General features: G+C 40.7%; 2 protein-coding genes across 4 annotated transcripts in view; both read right to left on the bottom strand.

Moving 5' to 3' along the window:
• PRDM15 (PR/SET domain 15) overlaps positions 1 to 16,347 on the bottom strand; it is a 53,077-nt gene extending 36,730 nt beyond the window's left edge. For 2 of the 3 annotated variants that reach the window (XM_089511970.1, XM_089511972.1), the window contains exons 1-3: positions 16,293 to 16,347; positions 3,652 to 3,697; positions 1,653 to 1,746 (exon numbers count right to left, since the gene is read on the bottom strand). In XM_089511970.1, the coding sequence (XP_089368096.1) occupies positions 1,653 to 1,746; positions 3,652 to 3,688 (131 nt within the window). In that variant the 5' untranslated portion in view covers positions 3,689 to 3,697; positions 16,293 to 16,347. Of the gene's footprint in view, positions 1 to 1,652; positions 1,747 to 3,651; positions 3,698 to 5,558; positions 5,732 to 16,292 lie in introns of those variants that run through there. The other variant, XM_089511971.1, reaches the window with a different exon arrangement.
• A 4,132-nt stretch (positions 16,348 to 20,479) lies between these two features.
• C2CD2 (C2 calcium dependent domain containing 2) overlaps positions 20,480 to 26,114 on the bottom strand; it is a 51,264-nt gene continuing 45,629 nt past the window's right edge. The window contains exon 14 of the mRNA XM_089511969.1: positions 20,480 to 22,726. Coding sequence (XP_089368095.1) covers positions 22,491 to 22,726 — 236 coding nt within the window. The 3' untranslated portion in view covers positions 20,480 to 22,490. The remainder of the gene's footprint in view (positions 22,727 to 26,114) is intronic.

Here is a 26,114-nt window from a genome sequence, read left to right as displayed (position 1 = left end):
AGCTGGTGACTAAGAACAGATTCAAAAGTAAGTATGTCCACAAAACCTCTCTCTTTCTGCCACCAATTTCTCTCTCTTCTTCTTCCACACCTGGCACCAGGTGGCAAAAAGTGCACAACGGTTCTGCAGAGGGCTTATGAACTTAGAGAAAATGCTACATGAGATCAGACTGAGGGCCACAGATTGTCCCTAGAATGTCCCTGATCAATTGTACTAGAGATGCCAGAGACTGAACCTAAGACTATCAGCATGCAAAGCATATGCTCTGCTACTGAACCAAAAGGCACAGCAGATATATTCAGGCATTACTCACCTCACCCTGATCATGCAGTGAAGGGGGCAGCTCTTCCCCATCACAGCTTTCCTAACATGGAAATAGAAGTGTCTAAAGAGAAGAGGTTCCAATTAATGTGAAGGCCCTCCGTATGAGTAAGGATGCTAGAAAATCAGGATGCCTGCTCACATGGAAGAGCATTCAGCCAAAAAGGAACATCTTTACAATGAAAGAAATGATGGAGGGGGACAGAGCTGGGGCCTCCCCTGCTTTTTTGTTATAGAATGCAAGATGAACAATAGCTAAGTATGGCTTACATGGGAATCACTTTTGCAAGCAAAACTAAGATTTCACATTATGTGCAAATCTGTAGAATTTTTAAGGATTTCCTGCACATTCCCCAGCTAATCCAAACTCTGAAATGATCCTGACTCCACGACGTATAAGTCATTAAACCCCATATAGTGACTGCAAGAGAACAAGCATGGTGTACTGATTTGAGAGTTGAAGTACAACTCTGGAGACCAGGGTTCAAATCCCAAGTCTCAGCCTCAGGGGAAGGCAAGGGCGGGCCCATCTGAACAAATTCTGCCAAGAAAACCTCATGATTTTAGAGTCATCATAAATCAGGAACAACTTGGAAGGCAGGCAACAACAATAGTGACTGCAAATGTGGAATATAAAGCACTGTACAGGTTGCAAAATATATATTGTAATTATAAATGAAATAAGTATAACTAAATATGGTTGCATTTCTTGGTAAACAGATCACCATCCCAAGTTGATGTCTTTATTGCAAATTTTGTAACATCATCAATCAATGGGGGAAATGGTCTTGCTTCCTAGTTCAGCCTGCATGTGCTCAAATAAAGGCATAATGTACCCTTCTCAGTATCATATTCACACTTCCAGATGGGATTGATCCATTTGGAACCTAGCTATAAACTGGGTCACAACACCATTTGGGCTGTCCATGTGGCACAAGGCACATGCAGCACTCATTCATCTGGAATTAACCCTGGCTTTCCCTTTCCCATTCTAGGCAGCTTTCCTTTATAGTCATGAAAAGGCATGTATAACAGGGATGCTCTAGCTATGAATTACTCCACTGGTTGATTAGTCTTACTATAGTGTATTTTCACCTACTTTGTACTACTGAAATACTCTAGAATGATGTACTGAAGCAATATTTTAGTACTGTTTTGCAAGATACTTATAATAAGATATATGTGAGGTCTCTAGTGCCAGGATTTCCAGTTTGAAATGCAGCGACAAAACATAACAAAAAGAGGTATAAATGAGAACAGAGGACACCCTTCTGCAACTCTGGGTCTGCTAACTTGAAAAGCAAGCACGCAACACAGCAAAAGTTACTTACCTTGCTCTACTTAAAACAAAGGAGTCTTTGACTGTCACTACTGGGCCCAGCTCTGGGCATTCTGAATCATGATACTGATTACAATCTTCACACCCTGGAAATAGATAAGAGGAACAGTAAAACTCTATTGTTTTTTTCTCAATCAACATCTATGGGGAAAATTCAAAACCCTTTCAGGCTACATGCACAGTTTAATTAATAATATATTTGAGCTCATGAACAACATTTGTATTATTAGACTATAAACATGTTTAGAAGAAAAACCACAGAAGGAAAGTATGTTTTGCATATATGTTTAATGAAGATTGTTTCTGACTCCGACATTACCATATATTAACTAGTAATGTCTGAAAGGGTACACATGTACACAATCCAATATGTGTATACAGACATTGCAGTTCACATTAGAGGTAAAATCTATAACTCCACTGTGCAAACTGAGCTTATCCACTTTGATGTTAAACTTGTATGTTTTTCAAACATGGGGTTGTCCACACCAGCAAAATAAAGTGGCTTCAAACCGACCTGAAGCTGAGGTGTTCAGATGACATATGACGCAAAACTGGGTAGACACAGACAAGAAGCTGTGCTCTGGGGTGAAAAACTGGAGAAAAAAGAAGCTCCAATACTCTGTCCTGATGCTAAAAATTGGCATCATCACGTGTGCATATAAACAGCATGATGAGAGTGCAGGAAAGCAAGGCAGAGTATGGAAGCAGTCTGGAGCATGTGCCCTAGAATGGGTGAGACGCAGCCACCAGCATCACTGTTCACCATATGGGATTTTCATTTGAGCATACATGCACACGCATGGCCAGTTGCACCACTGAGCTGTCCTCATGACGCAAAAGTAAGATAAACATGACAGGCTGAGAATAATAAAAAAGAGATGTAATTACAACATACACAAACCATACAGTTTAAAGGGGGGGGTTATCAGGTGAAGTGGGGGATAGTGGGTATGTATGAGGGGCCTCCATGATTGTGCTTTGCCAGTGTGCCACTTGGCACACCGGTTTGTATGTGTGGCGTATCGCTTGTGTGACTGTCTGGCCGGACACATAGGTGTCCAATCGAAAGGCAGCTGTTAAGGAGGGTGGTAACTGGCGATCACAGGCATGGTGTGCATGCATGGTGGGGAGATGGGGGGGAAATAACTGAGCAGCGTGGCTTGATGCTGCATGGTGCAGACTGTATGTGAATGTTCAGTCTACCTTTGGAACCAGCCATGCAGACAACAGGGGTTTCACCTGCTTTCAGAAGGCCCAGGATGAAGCCTGTTTTTCCTGTCCATCTGCTTAGCCCCCATGCCCAAGCATTTTTAGTGTGAAGTACCCTGTCTCTCTCATCCACTCACTCTTCCTTCAAATTCCTTCTATACCTTTATTTTCAGTGAATAATGTACCTTAAATTCAAGGTCCCATCCTTCAACGAAAGGAAGGAAGCCTGAGTAAATTTCTCCCTTATTAGCAGTGTCACTGCCCTTTGTTATCATTGCTGCTGTTAAAATTGTGTAAACCTTTCTGAGCCCATTTTGCTTATGATATAAAACTTAATTAACAACAACAATGAGAATAAGAAAGGCATTAGAATTTCCATGTAACAAAAAACCTGAAACTGAGCCTCACATCTGAAGGAACTGCTAACACACTGTATCATCCATGTTGTCATCATACTGCTTTTCTTCTTTCTAGACTGTAATTACTAGATTAAAAACCATGAAGGAGTAATTTCTATTAAACTTGACAGAGCTAGTCTTTCATGTATGTGAAAAAACAAAACAAAACCCAGACACCAAAGATTTTAACTAACAGCTATCTAAAAAAGAAGAAAAGAAAAAAGTTACAGTTAAACTTCCAGCCAATAATAAAATAAGCGTCCTCACTATATTAAAATAGACATAGTCATTTCTTAAGTAACTAGTATGCAAATGCAAAAGAATATGTTCAGTTTTCAAATGATAATAGGCCATATAAATTGTTTCTTTTTGAATACTTACATATGAACATAGTCTCTTCATTGCCATCTTCTGCCATTTTTGAAACCTGTCAAAATAGAAGCAACACAGACACTGAGCTGTCATATACCTCTTAACAAAATGCTTACCCAAAGAGTTATAGGAACTCCTACATACTTGCGGCAATCCTATAATAACAGAGGTCATGTACAATCAGCCTGTTAAATGTTGCATTCAAAAAGAATGTTACTACAGATTTCTAAAACATTTGGATTGTACTTAGTTATACAGAAAATATGACACACAAAAAATCAGTGTTATAATCCACTAATGTTTTTGCCTTGCTGTACACAATATCTAGAAAATTTAACAGCAACAATGACACACATGACAATATTGAATCTTCAGACCAACTTGGCATGATATGTGGTTTCTGCAAATATCTGGACTGTTCTGAAATGTAACATAAGTTTGGTAAGCATAAACCATTTCTGCAGAAGAAAATGTACAGTATGTATACTTGCATGTGTAACACATTATTATTATTATTATTATTTACCTTTATTTATAAAGTGCTGTAAATTTACACAGCGCTGTATATACAATCTTTTTAATTAGATGGTTCCCTGCCCTCAGGCTTACAATCTAAAAAGACATGACATAAAAGGAGAAGGGAAAGGTGGTGGGGCTAGTAGGCTAATACATATAAAGTACATAGCAATACAGGAAATGGTTCGATAAAACAGGCATCAAAAGAACATCAAATAGCAAGCGACAATTATGCAATGCCTGGGAACGCTTCTCTGAACAGGATGGTCTTCTGCTCCGTTTTGAAGCTGGTTAAAGAAGTGATGGCCCTTGCTTGTGGGGGAAGAAGGTTCCAGGAGTGAGGGGCAGCGAGTGAAAAGGGGCGAATCCAGGATGGGGCAGAGGAAATCCTGGGCTGGGACAGCATACCGCGACTACCAGAACGGAGGGCCCTGGTGGGAAGGTGAGGAGAAATAAGGTCTGATAAGTAAGGAGGGGCCAGCCCATGGAGGGCTTTAAACATCGACAGCAGGAGCTTGTACTGAATACGGAAAGGGAGGGGGAGCCAGTGAAGGGATGCCAACACAGGAGAGATGTGGTCAGAGTGGTGGGCGGATGTGATAATGTGTGCAGCTGAATACTGGACAGAGATTAAAGGACGGAGGTGAGAAAGAGGAAGCCCAGACAGGAGGACGTTACAGTAATCAAGTCGTGAGATCACTAGGGCATGGACCAGGATCTTGGCAGGAGAGGCAGAGAGATATGGTCAGATTTTAGCAATATTGTACAAAAAGAATTGACAAGCCTTGGCTGTGGTCTGGATCTGAGGGATACACGACAGAGAAGAGTCAAAGATAAAACCAAGACTGTGGGCTTGCTGGACTGGTTAAATAGAACTGTTGTCCACAGAGACAGAAAAGGAGTGTTGAAGGGTGGGCTTAGGAGGAAAGACAAGAAGCTCCGTCTTGGACATGTTGAGCTTCAAACGCCGATGGCGCATCCACTGCGAGACAGCTGTGAGACATGATGAAACTTGCTGTTCAAGCCTTGGAGAAAGGTCGGGGGTGGAAAGATACAACTGGGTGTCATCAGCATACAGATGGTAGGAAAAACCAAAAGAGCTAATGAGTTTACCTAAGGACAGTGTTTAGAGAGAAAACAGAAGGGGGCCCAGAACAGAGCCCTGGGGAACTCCAACAGATAAGGGAACAGGAGAAGAAGTCTGACCACCTGCAACCACTGCAACCACATGCTGATGACGAAGATTATTATATTTATTATATTTTTTAATATTCCACCTTTTTCCCAGTCTGGGACTCAAAGTAGCTTACAGGACTTAAAACAATACAGTTAAAACTTCACATGATACAGACTTTAAAAAGTGATTAAACTATAATAAAATTAAAAACAGGTAAAATTACAATCAGAAATCACGGTTTGATTCCTCTCTTAGCCATGGAAACCCACTGGGGAGATCTTGGGCAAGTCACACACTCTCAGCTCCAGAAAAGACCATAATGGGTTTGTCTTAGGCTCACCATCAGTTGGAAATGACTTGAAGGTACACAACAACGACAACAACAAAAAGAAACATAAATCATTAAAAACACAACAAACAATTCTCTTGGACGTACAGTGTATACTTGACTATAAGTCGAGAAATTGATGCCCCAAAATTGACCCAAAAGAAGATGGGTTGGCTTATAAGCAAGGTCAAAAGGCTCATCCCTCAAGCCTCCTTCCCAGTCTAGCTGTCTCCCTAAATTTTACCCTTGACTTATCCATGTGTCATATAAAAATCCTTAATTTTGGCCCCAAAACCTGACCTGGACTTATACATGACATCGACTTATACTCGAGTATATATGGTAACTTGAAAAATCAATAGAGATGCTAGGTATTAGCTAGGTGGTGGACATTTTACTGGGAATATTTTATTTAGCTTTTAAACTTTTAATTGTTTTTAAATTATTTTAATATGTTTTATGAGGTGATTTTAATTATTTTCAAATTATTATTGTAAACTTTAAAATTTACTATTTCTGAAAGCAGCACTTTGAGGGCCACTCTGGGAGAAAGGCAGCATATAAATTAAACAAAACAACAAACAAACACTACTTGTCTTTTTAGTTGAGAGGAAAATATGTGAATTTTTCTCAATATTGTCTCCAGCATAGTATAAACCTCAAGGATTGCTGACTCACTTTATCTAAACTACAGTAAATGTATTAGCAGTTATGACTTAACTGAATGAAGCTGTTACCATTGCATCTACTAGCACTCCTATGTTCTCTCTTACAAAAAGAAAAGAAGCAACTTCATGGAGCACAGCCTTTGACTGCATATATCACAAAAAGTTATGGATGACTCAAAGACATGGGAGTGCCACCACATCTAATAGTCTTGATGAGAAATCTGTACTTAGGACAAGAGGCTACTGTTAGAACAGAACATGGAGAAACAGAATAGTTCCAATTGGCAAGGTGGTCAGACAAGACTACATTTTATCTCCCTACTTGTTCAATTTGTATGCAGAAAATATCATATGAAGAGGAAGTTTTGACACAGAAGTAGGAGGTGTGAATATAGGGTGAAGAAATATCAACAATCTTAATATATGCAGATGACACCATACTACTAGCAGAACACTTCACAAACTTGGAGCAATTACTAAGGAAAATTAAAGAAGAAAGTGCAAAGGCGGGCTTACTGCTGAACATAAGGAAAACAAAAATAATTACCATGGAGGAAATACAATGAGGAAATCAAAATAGTTAAAGAGCTCCCGTACCTTGGATCAAACACTGATCAGAATGGAGACCTCAGTCAAGAAATCAGAAGAAGGATAGGAATGGGATGGGCAGCTATGAAAGAACTATACAATACTCTATAAAGTTTAAAAATAAAAATTGAGCACTAAAGTTAGAATTGTCCAAGCCACTGTATTCCCCATCACCATGTACAGATGTGAGAGCTGGACAGTGAAAAAAGTGGATAAAAAGAAAATCAATTCATTTGAAAGTGGTGCTGAAGAAGAGTGATAAAGATACTGTGGACAGCCAAAAAAAAAAAAAAATGAACAAATGGCTCCTTGAACTGTTCAAGCCTGAAATGTCCCTGGAAGCCAAGATCATCTAACTTACGCTATTGTACTTTTACCACATCATGAGAGGGCATGACTTATTAGAAAAGGCAATAATGCTAGCAAAGGTAGAGGACAGCAGAAAGGAAGACAGCAGGCCAGATAGATAGACTCGACCATGGAGGTCATGGTCATATGTTTACAGGAACTAAGCACAGCAGTAGATGACAGGGGTCTTGGAGATGTCTCATCTACTGGGTCACCATGAGTAGGGGTCAGTTCAAGGGAAGTAACAGCAAAACATGGAGCCAGTCTAGACTTACCAGGTCTTATCAGATTTCCAGATAATTTTAACACTGGTCCTCCAGCATAGGTGGAAGTCACATATTATCACTTCTCCACATAGACCTGTCATGATATAGGCTTCTGAGGGGCTGCCATACAGTCCCATGTCATCACTTAGTACTCTCTGTGTCTGAATGTACCCAAGGGGATACAATCTCTCTGGAACACACTACTGCCTTTTATACTGCCATGTGGCCTTCTTTCAAAAATATATTGGTTCAACTTCCTAATGAAATTTTCCAAGAGTGGGGTAGGGTCCAAGAGAGGAATGGCTCATGTTCTTGTTCAGACTGCAAACCACCAGTAGAAAGGTCCATCTAGCATTCCACTTAATCAAACTACCCACTATATTCTTCTCCACAGCTGAAATAATGCTTATAGATGTTCCAATCTGGAAGGCAAGGCCATACAGTCCCATTTAAGAAAGAAAAGAAAATAATGCAAGGACTTCAGAGGTCCAGCCAGTTCCTCTACTGCAAGTGCTTACATAATTTAGGTTGCTGATGAGATAGTATCTTTCTATGATTCCAGTAGGAAAGAGTGCTGGTCAACAAAGCTCATTTAGAGCTATCCATGGTACTGTTTACAGCTACACAGTACACAAGAGGGACTCTCTGCCTTCACTTAATTTGATGTATTCTCCTTGACTAGAATCAACGTACCTGACACAATTTTATCTGCTGATGCCTGACCCTTCTACTGAAACTCAGTTCCCCTTCTCATATTTTACTGTGTCAGTTCCTATGGGCCTCTTCTGTGAGCTTCAGGAAACCACAGCATGGGACAGAAACCAAAGAGGTGGTTTACTGAAGTTCCCAAGCCCTCACTAAACCTTTAACCATAAGGAAGGTTACCATTCTTTGACAGGAGTACTGGTTTGTCAGCATTAGCCATACACAGGGGTCCTTTAAAAAGGAACACAGGCAAAAATTAAACATAAGAGGAGTATAGGTACCACACAGTTCTGGAAATATAGTTTTCTGAACCATTTAAAAAAGTTTTCTTCATCCCATTGATTGAAATTTGCTTTCATGAACTCTTTACTGCAGGGGTGGGCAAATCTGCACACAATTCACAAAGGACCTCAAAAGGCTAGCCGTATTATGGCCCGTTACAGACGGGCATAAAGTACAGACTGGGTCCGTACTAGGGTTAGAAAGGGTGTCCCTTCCGGATGCCCCTAACCCTAATACGGACCGAATCCGTACAAAATGGCGGCGCCCGTTCCACACGGGGGCCGCCATCTTGATGTAGCGGACGCTTTGCGTCCGCACGTCGCATATGACGCTGCAAGTGCACCATTGGCACCTCGCGGTGTCATAACTCCGCTGCAAAGAGAAGCGCCATTTTGGCACTTCTTATTTGCAGCGGGGAGGAGCCACACAGTTTGGATGCTGGGGCTCCTCCGCACTGCAACCGGCAGTGGCACGAGACTGCCCGTTTTGGGCGGTCTGTAATGCGCCTATGTTTGGTCTTTAAAAGGCTGACCATGTTCCACCATATCTGTTTAGATGTTGGAGGAACATTTTATCAAAACCAGATGTGACTAGAAGTTTACCAACGTTACCACAGATTTCACAGTGAAGTGGACTACATTGATCTAACAATGTCTAAATCATAAAACTCTATTTATTTTTGTCAGTGATGTGTGCTGCTAACTGAGGAAGACGATGGGTAGCAGAAACCTCAGGAAATCTATGGCTAGATTCTCAGCTTTATACCAAACTGAGAGAAACTGCAAATTTCACCCATAGAATCACAGAGCTGGAAGAGACCACAAGGCCTATTCAGTCCAACACCCTGCCATGCAGGAACTCAACACCAACAGATGGCCACTCAGCCTCTGTTTAAAATCCTCTAAAGAGGGACAGTCCACCACTCTCCAAGGGAGTGTGTTCCATTGTCGAACAGCTCTTACTGTCAGGAAGACAGAGGCTGAATGGCCATCTGTCGGAGGTGTGTTCCTGCATGGCAGGGGGTTGGACTGGATGGCCCTTGTGGTCTCTTCCAACTCTAGGATGTCATGTCTTTGAATTCTAAAGTTGTATATTCCTGCATGACAGGGTGATGATTAGTTAGCCCTTGGGATCCCTTCCAAATCTATGGTTTAAATAATTATCTGAATGAGCATTCTCATCTACATTGTGGCACATCTTGTCATACCATTTTAAAGCAAGATTACAGGAGACAATGATGTTTCAGAAGGTCCAAATTATGGACTTTCTGCATAGGAAGAAGCATAGAAAATAAGAAGGGTAGAAGTGGGAAGCCAAGAGCAAAGATGTGGCTTGGGACTGTTTGCAATGGAGAACGAGCATACATGGAATTCCCCTTACGTGGGAGGATCTGGAACAGATTCCCCACATAAAGGAAGGACCCACTGTACCCTTCTCCAGCACCACATTTCAAATGAGTTGATTTTCTTTCTGTCTGTTTCCTTCACTGTCCAGCTCTCACATCTGTACATGGTAATTGAGAATACAATGGTCTGAATGATTCTGACTTTAGTGCTCAGTTGTATGTCTTTGCTCTTCAGTATCTTTTCCAGTTCTTTCATAACTGCCCTTCCCATTCCCAGTCTTCTTCTTATTTCTTGACCGCAGTCTCCATTCTGGTCAATGTTTAATGCTAGATATGGGAATTCTTTAACTACTTCAATTTCCTCATTGTCTAGATTGAATTTGTGTATTTCTTCTGTGGTCATTATTTCTGTTTTCTTTATGTTTAGCACCAGACCTGCCTTTGCATTTTCATCTTTGACCTTGCTTATTAACCTGTTCCAATTCCTGAATGTTTTCTGCTAATATTATAGTGTCATCCACATATCTTAAGTTGTTAATGTTGCTTCCTCCTGTTTTCACTCCTCCTTTTTCTGATTCTAATTATGCTTTTCTTATTATGTTTTCAGCATATAAGTTAAACAAGTATGGTGATAGGATGCCGACCGGCCTGACCCCTTTGCCTGTTGGGAGCCACTCTGTTTCCCCAAATTCTGTTCTGACGGTGGCCTCTTGTCCTTGATACAGATTCTTCCCCAGGACTATCAGATGTAGTGGCATACCCATGGCTTTGAGTGCATTCCATAGTTTTTCGGGATCTATATAATCACAAAATATTCTTTTTTTAAATATTGGATATTCTTTTTTAAAAAAAAAAAAGCAAAAGAAAATGGAATACAAAATCTCCTGCATTTTATCACTCCTAAAAGAGACTGAAGTATGATTATCAAATGGTGTAGTAGAGACCTGATTTAATATATCAAACTCCTACTTTTTCTTTACTCAGGCCATACTGACTGGAGGATGCTGAATACTATAGTCCAAAAACATAACTTTCCATGCTATGGATTAGACAAATTCAGGGGCAATATATTTTTCAATGACAGATATGACAGCAAAAAGGGAACCTTCAAATCTAAAACTAAACCCCTGAATATCAGATGTAAAGGACAAACAACAATGGAGATACAGTTCTGTCCTTTACAGACTTCTTATAAGCTTTCCAGCTGCATCAGTCAGTCTACTCTTACAAATAGGATACCTAGGGCTTGTTCCCACTACAGTTTAAACCGGATCTTGATCCCGTTTAAACCACGATGGTTCCCATTTAATTCGAATCCCTGAAGCAATTCATAAAGGGAGACCATGGTTTTTGACCATTTTTATCAATTTAACCCGCATCAAAGAGACGCTGGTAAAATGGGGTGTTTTTTGGGCTGAATTGATTTATTTGGAAATAAATCAATTCAGAAAAGTGGGAACCCAGTGGAATCGAATCGGATGTGGATCTGCCTTGGTTCCCACTGGCAGTGGCTTTCCCAGCCATACCTCCAGACTCCGTCCTCAGTCCTCCCGGCCTGCCTCTCCTCCACCCCTGATATGGCCAGGAAGCATGGAGGGAGACATGGTGGGGAAGCCACGGCTGTCACTTCCTGCACTGCTTCTTGAAAGCAGCGCAAACATAATGGGAACCACACTATTTGCTGAACCAGTTTCAGGAATCGGTGCAGGAAGCAAATCAAGAGGTAAGTGGGAATGAGGCTCTAGATGAGATAGCACTTGGTCATATTCAGAACAGCTCTCCTTAGTTCTTGTGAGCAGATCTGGAGGAGAGATAAACTATGATGATGGAACGAAAGCAATAAATTCTGGGCATTTTGCTCTTTTTTTCAACCTTCTTCAGTTTGGTGTCACTTTACCATTCCACAATGTGTGCTGGCATGGTTCACTTTTCTTTCTCTCAGAATTAGGCCCTCAAATGGCACAAAATGAATACAAACCTTGCACAAGGCAAATGACAGCAGGAGGGACAAGAATAGCTAGGGAAAAGTTTGTAATCCACAAGTCTTGGATTTAAATAAAAAAATATGACAAATCTTAAATTAATAAATTGTACAGATAGGTTTGTTTCCACATTTGTATCATCTCTAATCTTTAGTAACTACTACTATCAATATGGTCTTAGTTTTTCCTTGTTGATATTTTCAACAATGTAATACTTTCCCAGGAATAGAAGCTCAAAAAATACATATTGATAACAGCAGTATTGTAGCACTCACCACCCACACTTTCCAAGAACATACATGAATATTCACACTGACATCAAGGCTACAAGATAACAGAACTGACACCAGTAAATTAAAAACAGGTTATAACTTGCATGACTTTGTCAATTGGTATATTGTTCTTAAGAAGAGGAAGCGGATATAATACAAAGAAAGGAGTCTTAGAAGAGCTAAACAGTGAGTCATATCTGTGCACAGCTGAGAAAACTTGGATATCAGAAACAGAACAAATAGTCCAGCACCAGTCCCAAAACTGGACAAGTAGAAACAGACATGCAGAAGCATTTGCACAATTTGAAACATCAGCAAATTTGATTTATTTACAACAGTAACTGAAGGGAGTGACTAATCCCAAAGTATAAACAAATTAATGAGTCTGCTGGACCTCAGTTTATCTCAAAATCATACTAAAACCATTTATTTTGTTCACATTTAACCCTGTTAATTTAATTTTAACTCATCTAGGTTCCGGGTGTGTTTCAGGATCCTAATGACAATGTTATTAGTGTATCTTCCAGCAGAAAGCATACATAATCAAGTGTTTTTATTACGCATATAACAATAAGACAGCTCTGAAAAATATATTGTCTCTTTTATTGCTAACGCCCTGTGGAAGTGCCTGACATCTTCAGAAGACTGTGATAGTGTGGGGAAGGGGGGTTATGGCTGCAATACTATACACACTTGCTTGGAAGTAAACCCCACTAAACTCACTGGGGCTCACTTCTGAGCAGAGATAAATGTGTGGCTGGTGATACAAATGTACTATGGAAATTAGCTTTCTTCTTTGCAAGCCATCCCATGGTAGCACAAAAAGAGTAAAATGCATTATTGAGAACAAAAATAATAAAATCCAACAGTTTGAAATAATAAGAAAAATCCTCCTGCTGAATATCCAAGAACTACTTTAAACAGTGATCAAGCCCTTAATTCTACTATTCTGGGTCTTACCAGGGCATGATTTTTTTTTTCTCAGAAAACATTGAAATATGATCCAGGATAAAGGCAAACAATATAAAGAACACTCCTGAATACACATGACTTTGGCAACATGTCTATTCAAAACCAGTTATATAACATAGTTTTCACATCACTTTTGAATTTATTTTCAAACATTAAAACAATCCGCAAGACTGCAATCCACTATTTAGAAGTAACTCCCACTGGATTCTGGTAAACATACACAGATAAACTTCCAAAACAGGCATTTTATGTTGTCATATACATCTAGCCAACACGGCTATACCAACAGCTTCTACTTGCAAAAGAATTTTTTTCCACTGTATTAAATGTGGATAAATGGATATCTATGAAATGCAAGAGCTGATCTAAACATATCATGTTGTAAGAGCCACAGGTTGCCCAGCATCTGCTTGATGTCCCACCTCTTGTCTACTTCAGTATCATGGGGAAGGGGCCAGCTTTAGTTTTAAAATAATCCTTTACTATGGTCTGCTTAGGTGTGATGAGGCAATTCTAATGCTTGTTTGGATAATTTGTGTTTAAAGAAAAGTGTCAGTCACGTTGCATTATTTCATAGAAGTCTGAGAGCATGACCTTGTGGCACATCCATGCGTGGCTCAGAAGGGCCATGGCTTCCTATGTTATGCCAAACTCGAGGGCTTTTCTCACTTTCAATTTGAGGGGAACGAAGGGGCAGAAATTTTTATTCTAGATTTCTCTTTGGCCCAAATTCTTGCAGGACAGAGTGGGAAACCTTTCTATGCCCTCAAGAGGAGCACCTGCCTTTCTTGTGTGTGTGTGTTTGTATGCATGTGGATAGAGAATTCAAAGATATAGTCGTGTTAGTTGATAGAATCAGTATGTAGAGATCTTGTAGCCCCTTTGAGACTATCTGAAAGAAAGAAGTTGGCAGTAGTTTTCATAGACTTTGAACATCTGAGGAAGGAGACTTAAGTCTATAAAAGCTCATGCTGCCAACTTCTTTCTTTCAATTAGTCTCAAAGGGGCTACAAGCTCTCTCTCTCTCTCTGCCTCCCCCTCTCTAGATATATACTTGATGTTGTGTGCCTTCAAGTTGTTTCGAAGTTATACTGCCCCCAAGGTGAACTTATCATAGGACTTTCTTGGCAAGATTATTCAGAGGTTTGCCATATATAATGTATCTCTTTATATGTATGCTTGCCTGCCTTCTTATCTCTTCCCCGTCTCAGGTGTGCTGTGTGCCTTCAAGTCATTTCCAACTTATGGTGACCCTAAGGTCGTGGGGTTTTCTTGGCAAGATTTTTTCAGAGATTTGCCATTGTCTTCCCCTGAAGAATTCCAAAATGACCTCCATTTTGAGCACTATTAAGAAGAATGAATTGATATGAGTGATATGATGTCTCTGAGGCAGGGATCTGATGAGAAGGTAGGTGCCCAGGGGACCTTGGGGAAGGTGGCCCCAGCCCTTGGCTAGCCCTAGCCCAAAACATTTCTCTTGAATGTCTGACATTTTGAGGAGCCTATGTCTGAGGCAGAGAAGAGATGGGAAAATGGTCAGAGGTCTGGGCTAACACTGTACCAGAACATTCATAGAATCATAGACCCCAAGGGCCCTGATCCAGTCCAACCCCATTCTGCCATGCAGGAAATCTAAATCAAAGCATCCCCGACAGATGGCCATCCAGACTCTGTTTAAAGACCTCCAAGGAAGGAGACTCTGAGGGAGTGTGTTCCACTGTCAAACAGCCCTGACTGTCAGGAAGCTCCTCCTAATGTTGAGCTGGAATCTCTTTACATTTTTCTTGAATGTCCCACATTTTAAGGTGGTTTGTCCACCTTTGGGATGATGACATCAGATTACCCTGTGTATATGTGAGTGCATCATATATGTGTGTGTATACACATACATACACACACATCCAAGGCAGGGAAGAGCTGAGAAGGCAGGCGCACAGGGGACCTTGGGGAAGGCGGCCAAAGCCCAGAACATTTCTCTTGGATGTGCCCCACACTCTCACAATCCTCTGAGGATGCCAGGCACTGCATTTTGAGGTGCCTGAATGTCCTCCATTTTGAGATGCCTTGTTCTCCTTTGCAATTATGACAGCCTATCACCCGATGTGTGTGTATGGCAAGGGACCTTGGGGAAGGCCCAGTGAGCCCTTGGCTGCCACTAGCCCAGAACATTTTTCTTGAATGTCCCACATTTCGCGGTGCCTTGTCCACTTTTGCAGTTATGACATCTCTCTATATATATGCAGATATGCGTGTGTGTGTGTATGTATATATGTATGTACGTGTATATATATATATATATATATATATATATACACATCTGTGTGCATGTAAATACAGTCGGCCCTTCTTATACACGGATTTTTTATACACGGATTCAAGCATACACGGTTTGAAAATGTTCCAAAACAGTATAAATTTACCTTGATTTCCCATTTTTATTAGGGACACCATTTTGCTGTCATTATATTCAATGGGACTTGAGCATACACGGATTTTGTTATACACGGGGGATCTTGGAAACAAACCCCAGCGTATAACAAGGATCCACTGTATGTTTGTATGCATATATATATATATATGTGTGTGTGTGTATATATATATATGTGCCTGTGTGTGTATGCATGTATATATGTATGTGTGTACATATATGTGTGTGCGTACAAACGTGTGTGTGTATATATATGTATATGTGTGTATTTGTGTATGTGTACATATATATTTGTGTACAGATATGTGTTTGTATATATTTTTGTGTATATGTGTCTCTGTGTATAAACACACACACACACACACACATATCTATCTATCTATCTGAGGCAGAGATGTGTTGTGAAGGGGCCCAGGGCCCTTTGGCTACTGCCACTATCCCCGTCCATCCCTTGCCGGCCTCTGCTCCCTCCCTCGGTCCTTCCGAGGGCACCCAGCCTCCCTCCCCTGATATCGTCCGGGAGCGGCTCCTCCGGGTTTTGCCTCGGACCCATGGCCTGCCCCCTCCGCGGCGGCTGCCTCCTGTAACAAAGAACAGGCGGCGTGGAGGTGGAGAGCGGGACGGAGGGGAGGGAGGAGGGAGGGCGGCGCTGGCGGCGGGCGGGCGGGCGGGCGGCCTCCTCTCCCCGTTGCTCCCGCGGAGGAGGGAGCGCCCCCATTGGCCCCGGGGGGGGAGGCGGCGGCGGCGGCGGCGGCAGTGGGGAGGGGCTTTACCTGCTTTTGGAACGCTCGCGCCCGGATCGAATTCCGGGCTCCAGGTTCCGATCCGAGCCGGAAGCCGCGCCTCGCCGGAAGCTGCGCCCGGACGCCCCGCGGGGCACTCTGGGAGTTGTAGTTCGGAAAGGAGGAGGGAGGGAAGGAAGGAAAGGAGGGACTATGGCTGAGTGGATTTGGAAAGGAATGGAAAGGAAAGAAGGGCCGCATGCTTCCACACTGGGGAAATAACCCGGTTTGGCACAGCTTTTATTCTTTTCTGGCTCAAGACTATGGAGTTCTGGGAGTTGGAGTCTGTTGGGGGCCCACAACAAACTCCAACTCCCAGAATTCCATAGCAAAGAACCAGACAAAGAGTTAAAGCGGTGCCAAACCGGGTTATTTCCCCAGTGTGGATGCAGGGCTGGAAGGAAGTGCTGCAGCCATTCTATTCTTTCTGAAGAGGCCTTGGCTGCTAAGCAGGATCAGCCCTGGTTGGTACTTGGATGGGAGCCCACCCAAAGCCAGAGACCCCCATCCTTCTCCTCCTCCACATGGCCCTCTCCTCAGAAAGCCAAGCCTTTGGTTGTGCAGGCCTTCTTTCATGGAACAACAGGCAGAACATCTGAGCAAAATCCAGACTGAGACAGGGGTGGCCTCACTGACTGTGTTCACATCTTGTGTCCACAAATTTAACAAATGGACACCATTTTTCTGTCACTTATTTGTTCTCCTCTGACAATTCCCACCTAATAGCTAAGGATGTCTCCTGATTTCCAACATCTAGCAATCGCCATATGAGCAGCCGTAATAAAAAAGCAACCAAGCTTCTGTGTCTCAAGCGCTTATTTTTCCCTAGAATAAATGGAGAGTCGTAGAAGACCAGGGCCGCATTTTATATCTTGCTTGGCGACAGAGGCAATCTGTCCTAGAATTAGATGTCAAAATAAATTTACTTCAGGGCAGTCTAGCCACATGAGAATAGTGAATGTTCCTATAATTTTTACAACCTCTCCAGCATTTTGGTGACAAGTTTTTCACATGTTTTGTGTCATTTAAATAGGCATGTGCTGTAGTACCATTTACATACAGTTTTTATGGCGTTCTTGGCTAGGGCACGGTGAGATTTAAGAGAAAGAACGGCCACACATTGGTCCAGTCTCTGCGAACTGTGATTTTTAAATCTGAGTTCCAGCTCACTTTGGAACTATGTTCCCTACTATAAGTATATTAAATCAAGCAAATTATTGACCATTAATTTGTCCAGAACATAATTTCTCAAATAATGTTAAGGACCTTGGAGTTTCACCTCTGATCAGTTGTTTGGATGTGAATGAATAGAATCCTAGAGCTGGAAGAGATAACAAGGGCCACCCAATCCAACCCCTGCCATGCAGGAATACACAATCAATGCGTTCCTGACAGATGGCCATCCAGCCTCTGTTTAAAGACCCCAAAGAAGCAGAGTCCACCACTCTCCTAGAAAATATGTTCCACCTTCAAACAGCTCTTACTGTCAGAAAGTTCTTCCTAATGTTGAAGTTGAATCTCTTTTCCTGTAATATGAATCCATTGTTTCATGTCCTGCAGCAGCAGAAAACAAACTTGCTCCAGCCTCAGTATGGCATCCTTTCAAATATTTACACATGGCTACCATGTCAGCCCACGCTCCAGCTTCTCAATATCCTTTTTGAATTGTGGTGCCCAGAACTGGACTCAGTATTCCAGGTGAGGCTTGGCTAAAGCAGAATACAGTGGCACCATTATTTCCCTTGATCAAGGCACTATACTTCTATTGATGCAGATTAGAATTGAATTCTTTCCTATCTGCTGCATCACATCGCTGATTCATATTCAGCCTGTGGGCCACTAAGATTGCTAGATCCTTTCCACATGTACTGTCATCAAGCCAGGTTCATATCTGTGCATTTCACTGTTACTGCCTGAGTGTGGTACCCTACATTTCTTCATGTTGAAATTTATTTTGTTAGTTTTCACAGCTTTCTAATCTCCACCAAACAGTTATACCTTCATTGGGTCAACCCAAACCAGTTCACCTATTCTGAGGTGCATTCCGCCTACGGCATCATTTCCCCCAGGTTGATCACCGTTCTCTTTTTCAGAGAAGACCGAGGCAAAGAAAGTGTTGAGTAGCTCTGCCTTGTCTGTTCCCTGTTATTTTCCCATCTTCTCCACACAGTGGCCCTACCATTTCCTTCTTTCTTTTGCTACAAACATAACCAAAATCCCTTTTTATTGTGAAGTCGAAGGCTTTCATGGCCGGCATCCATGGTTTTTTGTGGTATTTTCGGGCTATGTGGCCATGTTCTAGAAGATTTTCTTCCTGACATTTCGGAAGATCCCAGCCACAGATGCTGGCAAAACGACAGGAAGAAAATCTTCTAGGACATGGCCACATAGCCCGAAAAACCCACAAAAAAGCCTTTTTAATTGTTTTTAACCTCTTGTTCTGTGCTTTAGGTTTTCTGACTTTCACCAAACATGAGCAGACTATTTGTTTGAATTCTTTTTTGGTGATTTCCTCCTTTTCCTATATGTTGTACATGTTCCTTTTGAATCTTAGCCCAATAACTGTGTTTGTTTATGCAACAGCACAGCTATGCCTTCCCACATATTTTGCCACAGCAATGAAAGCAGTGACCAGGGCAGAGAAAGGCAAATATGGCCCTAAGGGCATTTTTGTAGTTCTAGTTCCTCCCAAATCCTCTGGATGCCAGGTGTGTATGGGGGGGGGGGGGGGACAGCAGTACAACCCAAAAATTTTGTGTGTGTGTTTGTGTGTGTCATGTTTTAACATAAAAAATATTTGCTTTTCAAAATTAGGAATAGGCTTCCAACCTCTTCTAGCTTTCACCTTCCACTTTTTGCCATATTGGCAGTCTGTGTAGCCCACAAAGGATCCCAAGTAAGAGATAATTAGCTCTAAATCTACTAAAGTTGACCTCCCTTGAACTAGTGGGAAAGAAAAAAAGTGCAATTTTCCATTTGAATGGTGGAAAATGCCATTTTCATCCCATATAAGCAACCTGATAAAGCTATGCCTACAACATCAACACAGTACTAGTTCTTAAGAATATTTACACTAGGGTTCCCAAATCTCAGGTCCTGGCCCTTTTTCTCTCCGTTCCTCATTGTGAAGGGTAAGAATTGCAGGGTGCGAGTGCTGCCTCAAAAGGTATGTAATGGGTGTGTTTATTCCTCATTAAGTAAGCTTGGTGTCTTTTCTTTGAATGTGCAACCGTGGTTGACACTAAGTATGTCATGTTTAATTTCAGCACTAGGGTCTTCCCTCTGTCACTTATATAACAAGGGGCTATCTTTGGGTCTCAGGCTTTTGTGACAAAGGCGGGATACAAACCGCCGCTTTGCGCGGCTCCCGTGCAGACTGAAAAAGAAGCTCCAAAATGGAGCTTCTTTTAGAGTCGCGTTTGTGACGTAGCGAGGCGCCAGGGGCGCACTCGCTACGTCACAAAGGACGCGACACGTCTGGACGCTATGCGTCCAGTACGTAAAGATGGCGGCGCCCATGTGGAAGGGGCGCCGCCATCTTGTATGTATAGGATACGTACTAGGGTTAGGGGGGTGCGGAAGCACCGCCCCTTCCTAACCCTAGTACGTATCCTATACGTACTATATGGCGGTTTGTATCCCGCCAAAGTCTCAGGACCTGGAATAGTCCTGGCCTGGCAACCCTAATTTGGACCTTTGCAAATTAATAATGAATAAATCGCACATTGTTCGAAACAAAAATATAGCTATACCTTGGGAAGGGGCAGGAAAAGCATAGAGCACTAAACAGTATTCCTCATCTTTAAAAAAAGAAAAAAATCAGGTAGACTACAGAAAAATAACCTTTTTTGTACCAAGTATCCTATGTGCCAATAATTTGGTGTTTGAGGCAAAATCCAGTAACATTTGCAAAACCACTTATTTCTAGACTCACTAAATTACAAATAGTTGGGGAAGATATCCTTTTCACTAATGTTTAAACAGGGCTTCCCAATGGCTGTATATTTAGGGCTAAAGAACTACCACTTTAGTTTGTAGTTTTCAGAAAACAATCTGTGCCTTAGTGTCATATCTAAAACCTTTTTTGCTCTGGGAATAAACATTCTTAGTCATATCATCATCCCATCCCAGTGACCTGATGCTGTGTAGTTCCATTAAAAAGAAGAAGAAAACCACAATTAACATGGTATGCTTTGGATTTTTTATATCCAATAACAGAGCTTTAAGACTTTCAAATAATAGTTTTTAAATATTTTCAAGTATTTGTAAGAGCAGCAACTCCTTTTCTTTTATACAGTTTTGCATTTCAGTTCATTTATATGGCATCAAGCTATACAATAAAAGAAAAGCCAAGACTCAATACTTTTGCAACCCAACCTTTACATCAGGGATAGGAGGAACAATTGTCCTCCAGATATTACTGGAATGCAACTAAGATTGATGGAAGTTGCAGTCCAATGAGATTTGGAGGGCCTCAAGTTTCCTTCACCTCTTATTTATATAGGAGCAAATCCACTGATTATGTTAGACCTTACTTTTCGAGAATCAAGTAGCCTTCCAGATGCTGCCAAGATTACAAGGCCCAGTACTTCTCATCGGCTGTGCTGATTAAGGCTGCTGAGACCTGCAGTACAGAAATATCTGGAGGGCCACATGATTTCTGCTCCTCCTTTTCTAAAGAAATGAGTCTAGGATCACAATCATAGTGTTTATTACAAAAATGTAATATTTCATGAAGAAATTAATTCTCTAGAGATCAGACTATAATAGAACATCCTAAGAAAAGCCTGAATTTGCCCAGTGTTGTTAAAATTGTTGCTTCCTTCGCATCAGCCTTGTTTTTGCACGTCAGGCGTATGAAAAGCCTGGATCCAACACTACTATTATAGCTTATGTAAACCACTGATCTACACCAGGGATATTATTACATAAACAAAAGATATTTCTTTATTTCCTGGTCAAAATGCACTGATAGCATTGATACCAGGTGTTGGCTGAATAAATTAGGAGACCTTGATTCTACAGCTCACAATGAAGCCAAAATTATCAGAGCAAATCTCCAATTAATTATGGTAAGGTTTGTAGTTTAAATAAGAAATGTGTGTATAGTAAGAATATATAGACAGTGACATGTATTCTTTTTTTTTTACTCAGTAACAAGGAAACAGGGAGCACAATTTGCCCCTTGTTAGTATTTAAGAAGCGAACATTTCACACTTCCCTTGACCTAGTTAGTTCCAAAATGGAACAAAGAAAGAAACTCCTGGAAGAGACTACACATGCGCAGTATAATGTTATCCTTCATTCCACTATGACAGAGTACATCTGTCTATTAAATTGAAGACTCCCCAAGGTATGGTGCAGTATTGCCAGTGAAGTATAATCTATTAATGGAAATAAGAACATGTACTGGCAAATAGTCTGTGAGCAGCTCAGAACATAAAGTGGATACTTCCAATGGTATATGCACAGAGTACTAAAATTAAATTCATAAGTAATTGTGCATGTTAGCAATCTCTAGGGTTATTGATGAAAAGCAAGTCTCATTTATACAAGCTTAGCAATGATGTATCAGGCCTACTACATCAGCATTTCATTTCTGTGTCCTGAAATATTTTAAGGCTGCAGTCCTAAGCATTCTTACCTGAGAGTAAGTCCCACTGTACACAGTGAGATTTGCTACTGAGCAAACATGGATAGGATTGCACTGTAAATGTATTTTGTAGTTTTTATCAGATCAGGATTTCTTGGTCTTCTTTGCTTTTGTTTTTGCCCACAACACACCACCTTATTTTAATCTGTATTGCTACTCTTCACCATATGATATTACTTTAAAATGCAACCATGATATGTCACTGTTAACATACATTCATGCAGACAGCTGTCCACTATAATTCCCTGGTCCTCAGTGCTCAGTCCCATATTAAAAACACATTTGGAACCTGTTTTTTTAAAAAGACATACTGTTTTACAGACTAAGGCTCCCTGATCACAATTAGCTGACTTCCAAGAAGTTTGGACAGGACCGAAGCCTTGTTTGCAGCACATTAAAATTGCTATAAGCTTTCCTCCACAATTTCACGTCCTTGCTTTATTGTCCACAGACCATAACATTAGTCAATCTCATTAAGCATACAAGTCTATGTTTCCTTAAATTAGCAGGTCATATAATTTGGCATGTACTAGGTGTTATGGTTCAACTGCATGTGGTTCAACTGATGTCCCATTCAGTTTGCTTTTGCTCTTGCTCTTGAAGATAATTTTCTTGTTCAGAATGCGTGTTAGGGTTCCTCCCTTTTTTCGGGTACCATCAGATGCAGGCTGCTGTAGATAGATCAGGTCATTATGTGACTGGCTCATTCCTGGGTCTTTTTGATGATGCCGCCGGAGGAAAAATAACTTTGCACTTTTCTTTAATATTCCACCTGTAATAGTGAAAATGTAAAAGGTTTTAGATACAAACTCTTTCTTTGAATAACCATTATCTGAAACAGTGTTATTCTCTAAAACAAAGCACTTGATCACATTTCTAATTAGTTCAACTGGCATTTAGTACAGAAAGAGGAAAAAAGTTCTACAACTAAGACTTGTAATAAACTTGTGATAACAATCTTATGCACACTTCAGTTGGACTTACTTCTCAACTGATACTTATAAGACTGCAGTAAATGGTCAGTGTATGAGGTGCTGAAACTGTGATGATTTTCCTAAGGCCAGTTTATTCAGTTAAATTCAACATGCAGTTATTTCCCATGGAATTATGCCCCATAACAGAATTGTGAGACAATGGTACACAAATGTAAAAGGTTTTAGACAGAACGTTTAAATCAACTAATCAAAGTGTAAATTGCATGCAAAAAAGTTATACATCTGTAACAAGCAATACATAAAAGTAGTTTAGACAGAGAGAACTGAAGAAACAGGTTGTGATAAGAGTTTCACAGTTTGGGTGAGATAAGCCCTCAAGTAATAAACGTTTCTCAAATGCTTATTTAGAAATGAGAGCTCAGATCTTGATGAAGTAAAAACCAAATCCAGGTGGTTTCAACAGCAGAGTTATTTTTCAAATGTTCCTTTAGAAATCAAGGGTAGTGCAGCTCTGACACTTCGCTTTCTTTGAATGTGGCCTTCAGATCAACAAAACAAGCAGTTGACAGTTTTTACAAACTGCTATTTTTATGGACATGATATTGGGTAGAAATTTTTCAGTATTACTTTCTAGAAAAAACATTTTTTTCTATTGCTTTTATTTCTTTAATATATTCAATGATCTTTAATGCTTCATGTATGCACAGTATACCACAGGAGAAGTGCAGGAAGCATTAGTGCAATGCCATTGTCCCACTGAAAGGAAAGTGACACAAGGACAGTTCTCTTCATAAGGCTTTCTGGACTGAGATACAAAGAGGCTGTGAGGCAAGCAATCAACCAAAAATGAAAGTGTGGTTCTAAATGAAGGATTTCCTTAATTTATCAAGTTAATGCTAGCCTTTAAAATATGTGCTTATTAATATATACATAGATAAATAGATTGACATGCATATATGCATACATACTCAAGCTATCAAGAAATTATTCATTCACTGGGAGATACAAACTAGACTCTGTAATGGCCTACAGCCCAGTTAGCTTAGTTTAGTACGCCTACCTCAAAGGAGATGTATTATCCATATCTATTGCTTATTTGGGTATGTTGAAATGTATGCAATACAATGGGCCCTTGCTTTGGGCGGTCTGATTCCAGGACCTCCCATGGATACCACAATCTATGGATGCTCAAATACAATGGCATAGTAAAATGGTGTCTCTTATATAAAATTGAAAATTCAAGGTTTGCTTTTTGGAATGTACATACTTCTGGATATTTTCAAACCGTGAACGGATGAATCTGTGGATAAAGAATCCGTGGATACGGGTTCCCCCTACTGCATCTATTATTATTCTTATTAACCTTTATTTATGAAGCGCTGTAAATTTACACAGTGCTGTACATGCAATCTTTTTGTATCTTTAAGAAATAACTGCTTGACTAAGCTATTTTTTGTTCAGAAACTGTTATCTTCAATAAATCAATCTGAATAAGGGTGGAGAACGGAGTAGAGGAATACTTTGACCTCTTGGCAGACTGCCTTCATGTGTCCTGTGCAACTTAAAAGTGATGTCATGTGAATTGTAGATCCCATTTTCTGTGGTAAACCAGTTTTCTTCACAGGTTGTCAGAAATTTGGAGGATAGTGGGTCAAATCACACCAAAATCCCACTTTGGACAGTGTGGGGTGATTTTAGGTGATGCTCCATTCATTTTGAAGGAGGAATTTATGGGTGTGCGAATTGAGAGGGGTGTAGGAAAGGAAGTGAGGGGCCACACTTTGCCTGTTATTGTCTTTAATGATTTGGGGAGGTAAAGGAAAGGGCCAGTGTGACAAATATGTACCCTTCAGCTAGGAATTAGATGGAGTCTTATGAAATTCTTTGTACAGTACTTATACCAGTGATGGCAGACCTATGGCACGCGTGCCAGAGGTGGCACTCAGAGCCTTCTCTGTGGGCACATGTGCAGTCGCCCCAACACAAAGTTTGCCAGAGTTTGTTACTAGAAAGCCAGAGGGACAGAGCACTTTGCAGTAAATAAGTGGGGTTTGGTTGCAGTTTGGGCACTCGGCTTCTAAAAGGTTCACCATCACTGACTTATACTAATGTCAACACCCTTAATTATTACCCCAATATCCACAGTTTGGGCAGGGGGAACTAAGAATTTTAAATTCAAAGACATAGCTGTGTTAGTGTGGAAAATCAAAATGCAAAGGAATCTTGTAGCATCTTTAAGACTAACTGAAAGAAAGAAGCTGGTACCATGAACTTTCATAGACTTGAGCCTCCTTCCTCAAATGCAAAAAAAAGTACCATAGGCTCAAATCTACGAAAGCTCCTGCTGCCAGCTTCTTTCTTTCAGTTAGTCTCAAAGGCACTACAAGATCCCTTTGTACAAGATTTTCTTTTAAAAAAAATGATTTACAGAAAAAATGACCAATAATTTTCTGATGATGAGAGAAGAAATTAATTTATAGCAACTTGGTACCCTTTTAAAATGTATTTTCAAGAAATGAATGGTGAAGATGGATCTACAGCTAGATCAACTAGATTTTTTTTTGGTGTAGCAGATATTAATATATTATAGAAATAGAATAGCTAATAATATACATTACGCATCGGTGGATGAATGTGTAGACCAAGATATATTATTTGTAGGTGATTTGATTCATAACGTATGACTATATTTGATGTATTGTTATCATTGTATACAATATAATTATTATATATTATTGTATTATAAAAGCCCATTCAAGTTTTCAAAACTGCAGAAGAGGGCTGTTCTCAGGTTGTGAGACTTCCTTCCATGGGAGGTTTGGTTGGCTCCTTTTATGCTTTCTTTCCACCGGCAGGTAAAGACCTTGTTATTCAGAGAGGCCTTTGAAATTTAAATTACACTGGTACCCCGGGATACGAAAGGACCGGGTTACGAAATTTTCGGGATACGAAAAACGCGGCTTGGAAAAAACTGTCCCGGGTTACGAAAGATTTTTCGGGTTACGCAATTCTTTTCGGCGCGAAATTCAAATGATGCAAAGTGCAGCGATAGGCTTTCCAGGGATTTCAAGGGCTAACGGCTAACCCAGGGGGCTGGGTTAGGGGTTAGCTTTGGCGCGATTTTTGAATTTCGTTAGCAGCAGTGATTGGCTTGCGAAATCAAGCCAATCAATTGCATTGGCTAACGAAATTGGGGGGGGGGGTGGCTTGCCTTGAGAAATAAAA

This window comes from Sceloporus occidentalis, unplaced genomic scaffold, assembly GCF_023333645.1.
Source record: "Sceloporus occidentalis isolate IW3139 unplaced genomic scaffold, rSceOcc1.0.p SCAF_2, whole genome shotgun sequence".
Classification (NCBI taxonomy): Eukaryota; Metazoa; Chordata; class Lepidosauria; order Squamata; family Phrynosomatidae; genus Sceloporus; species Sceloporus occidentalis.
This window is presented reverse-complemented; position numbering and strand designations above follow the sequence as displayed.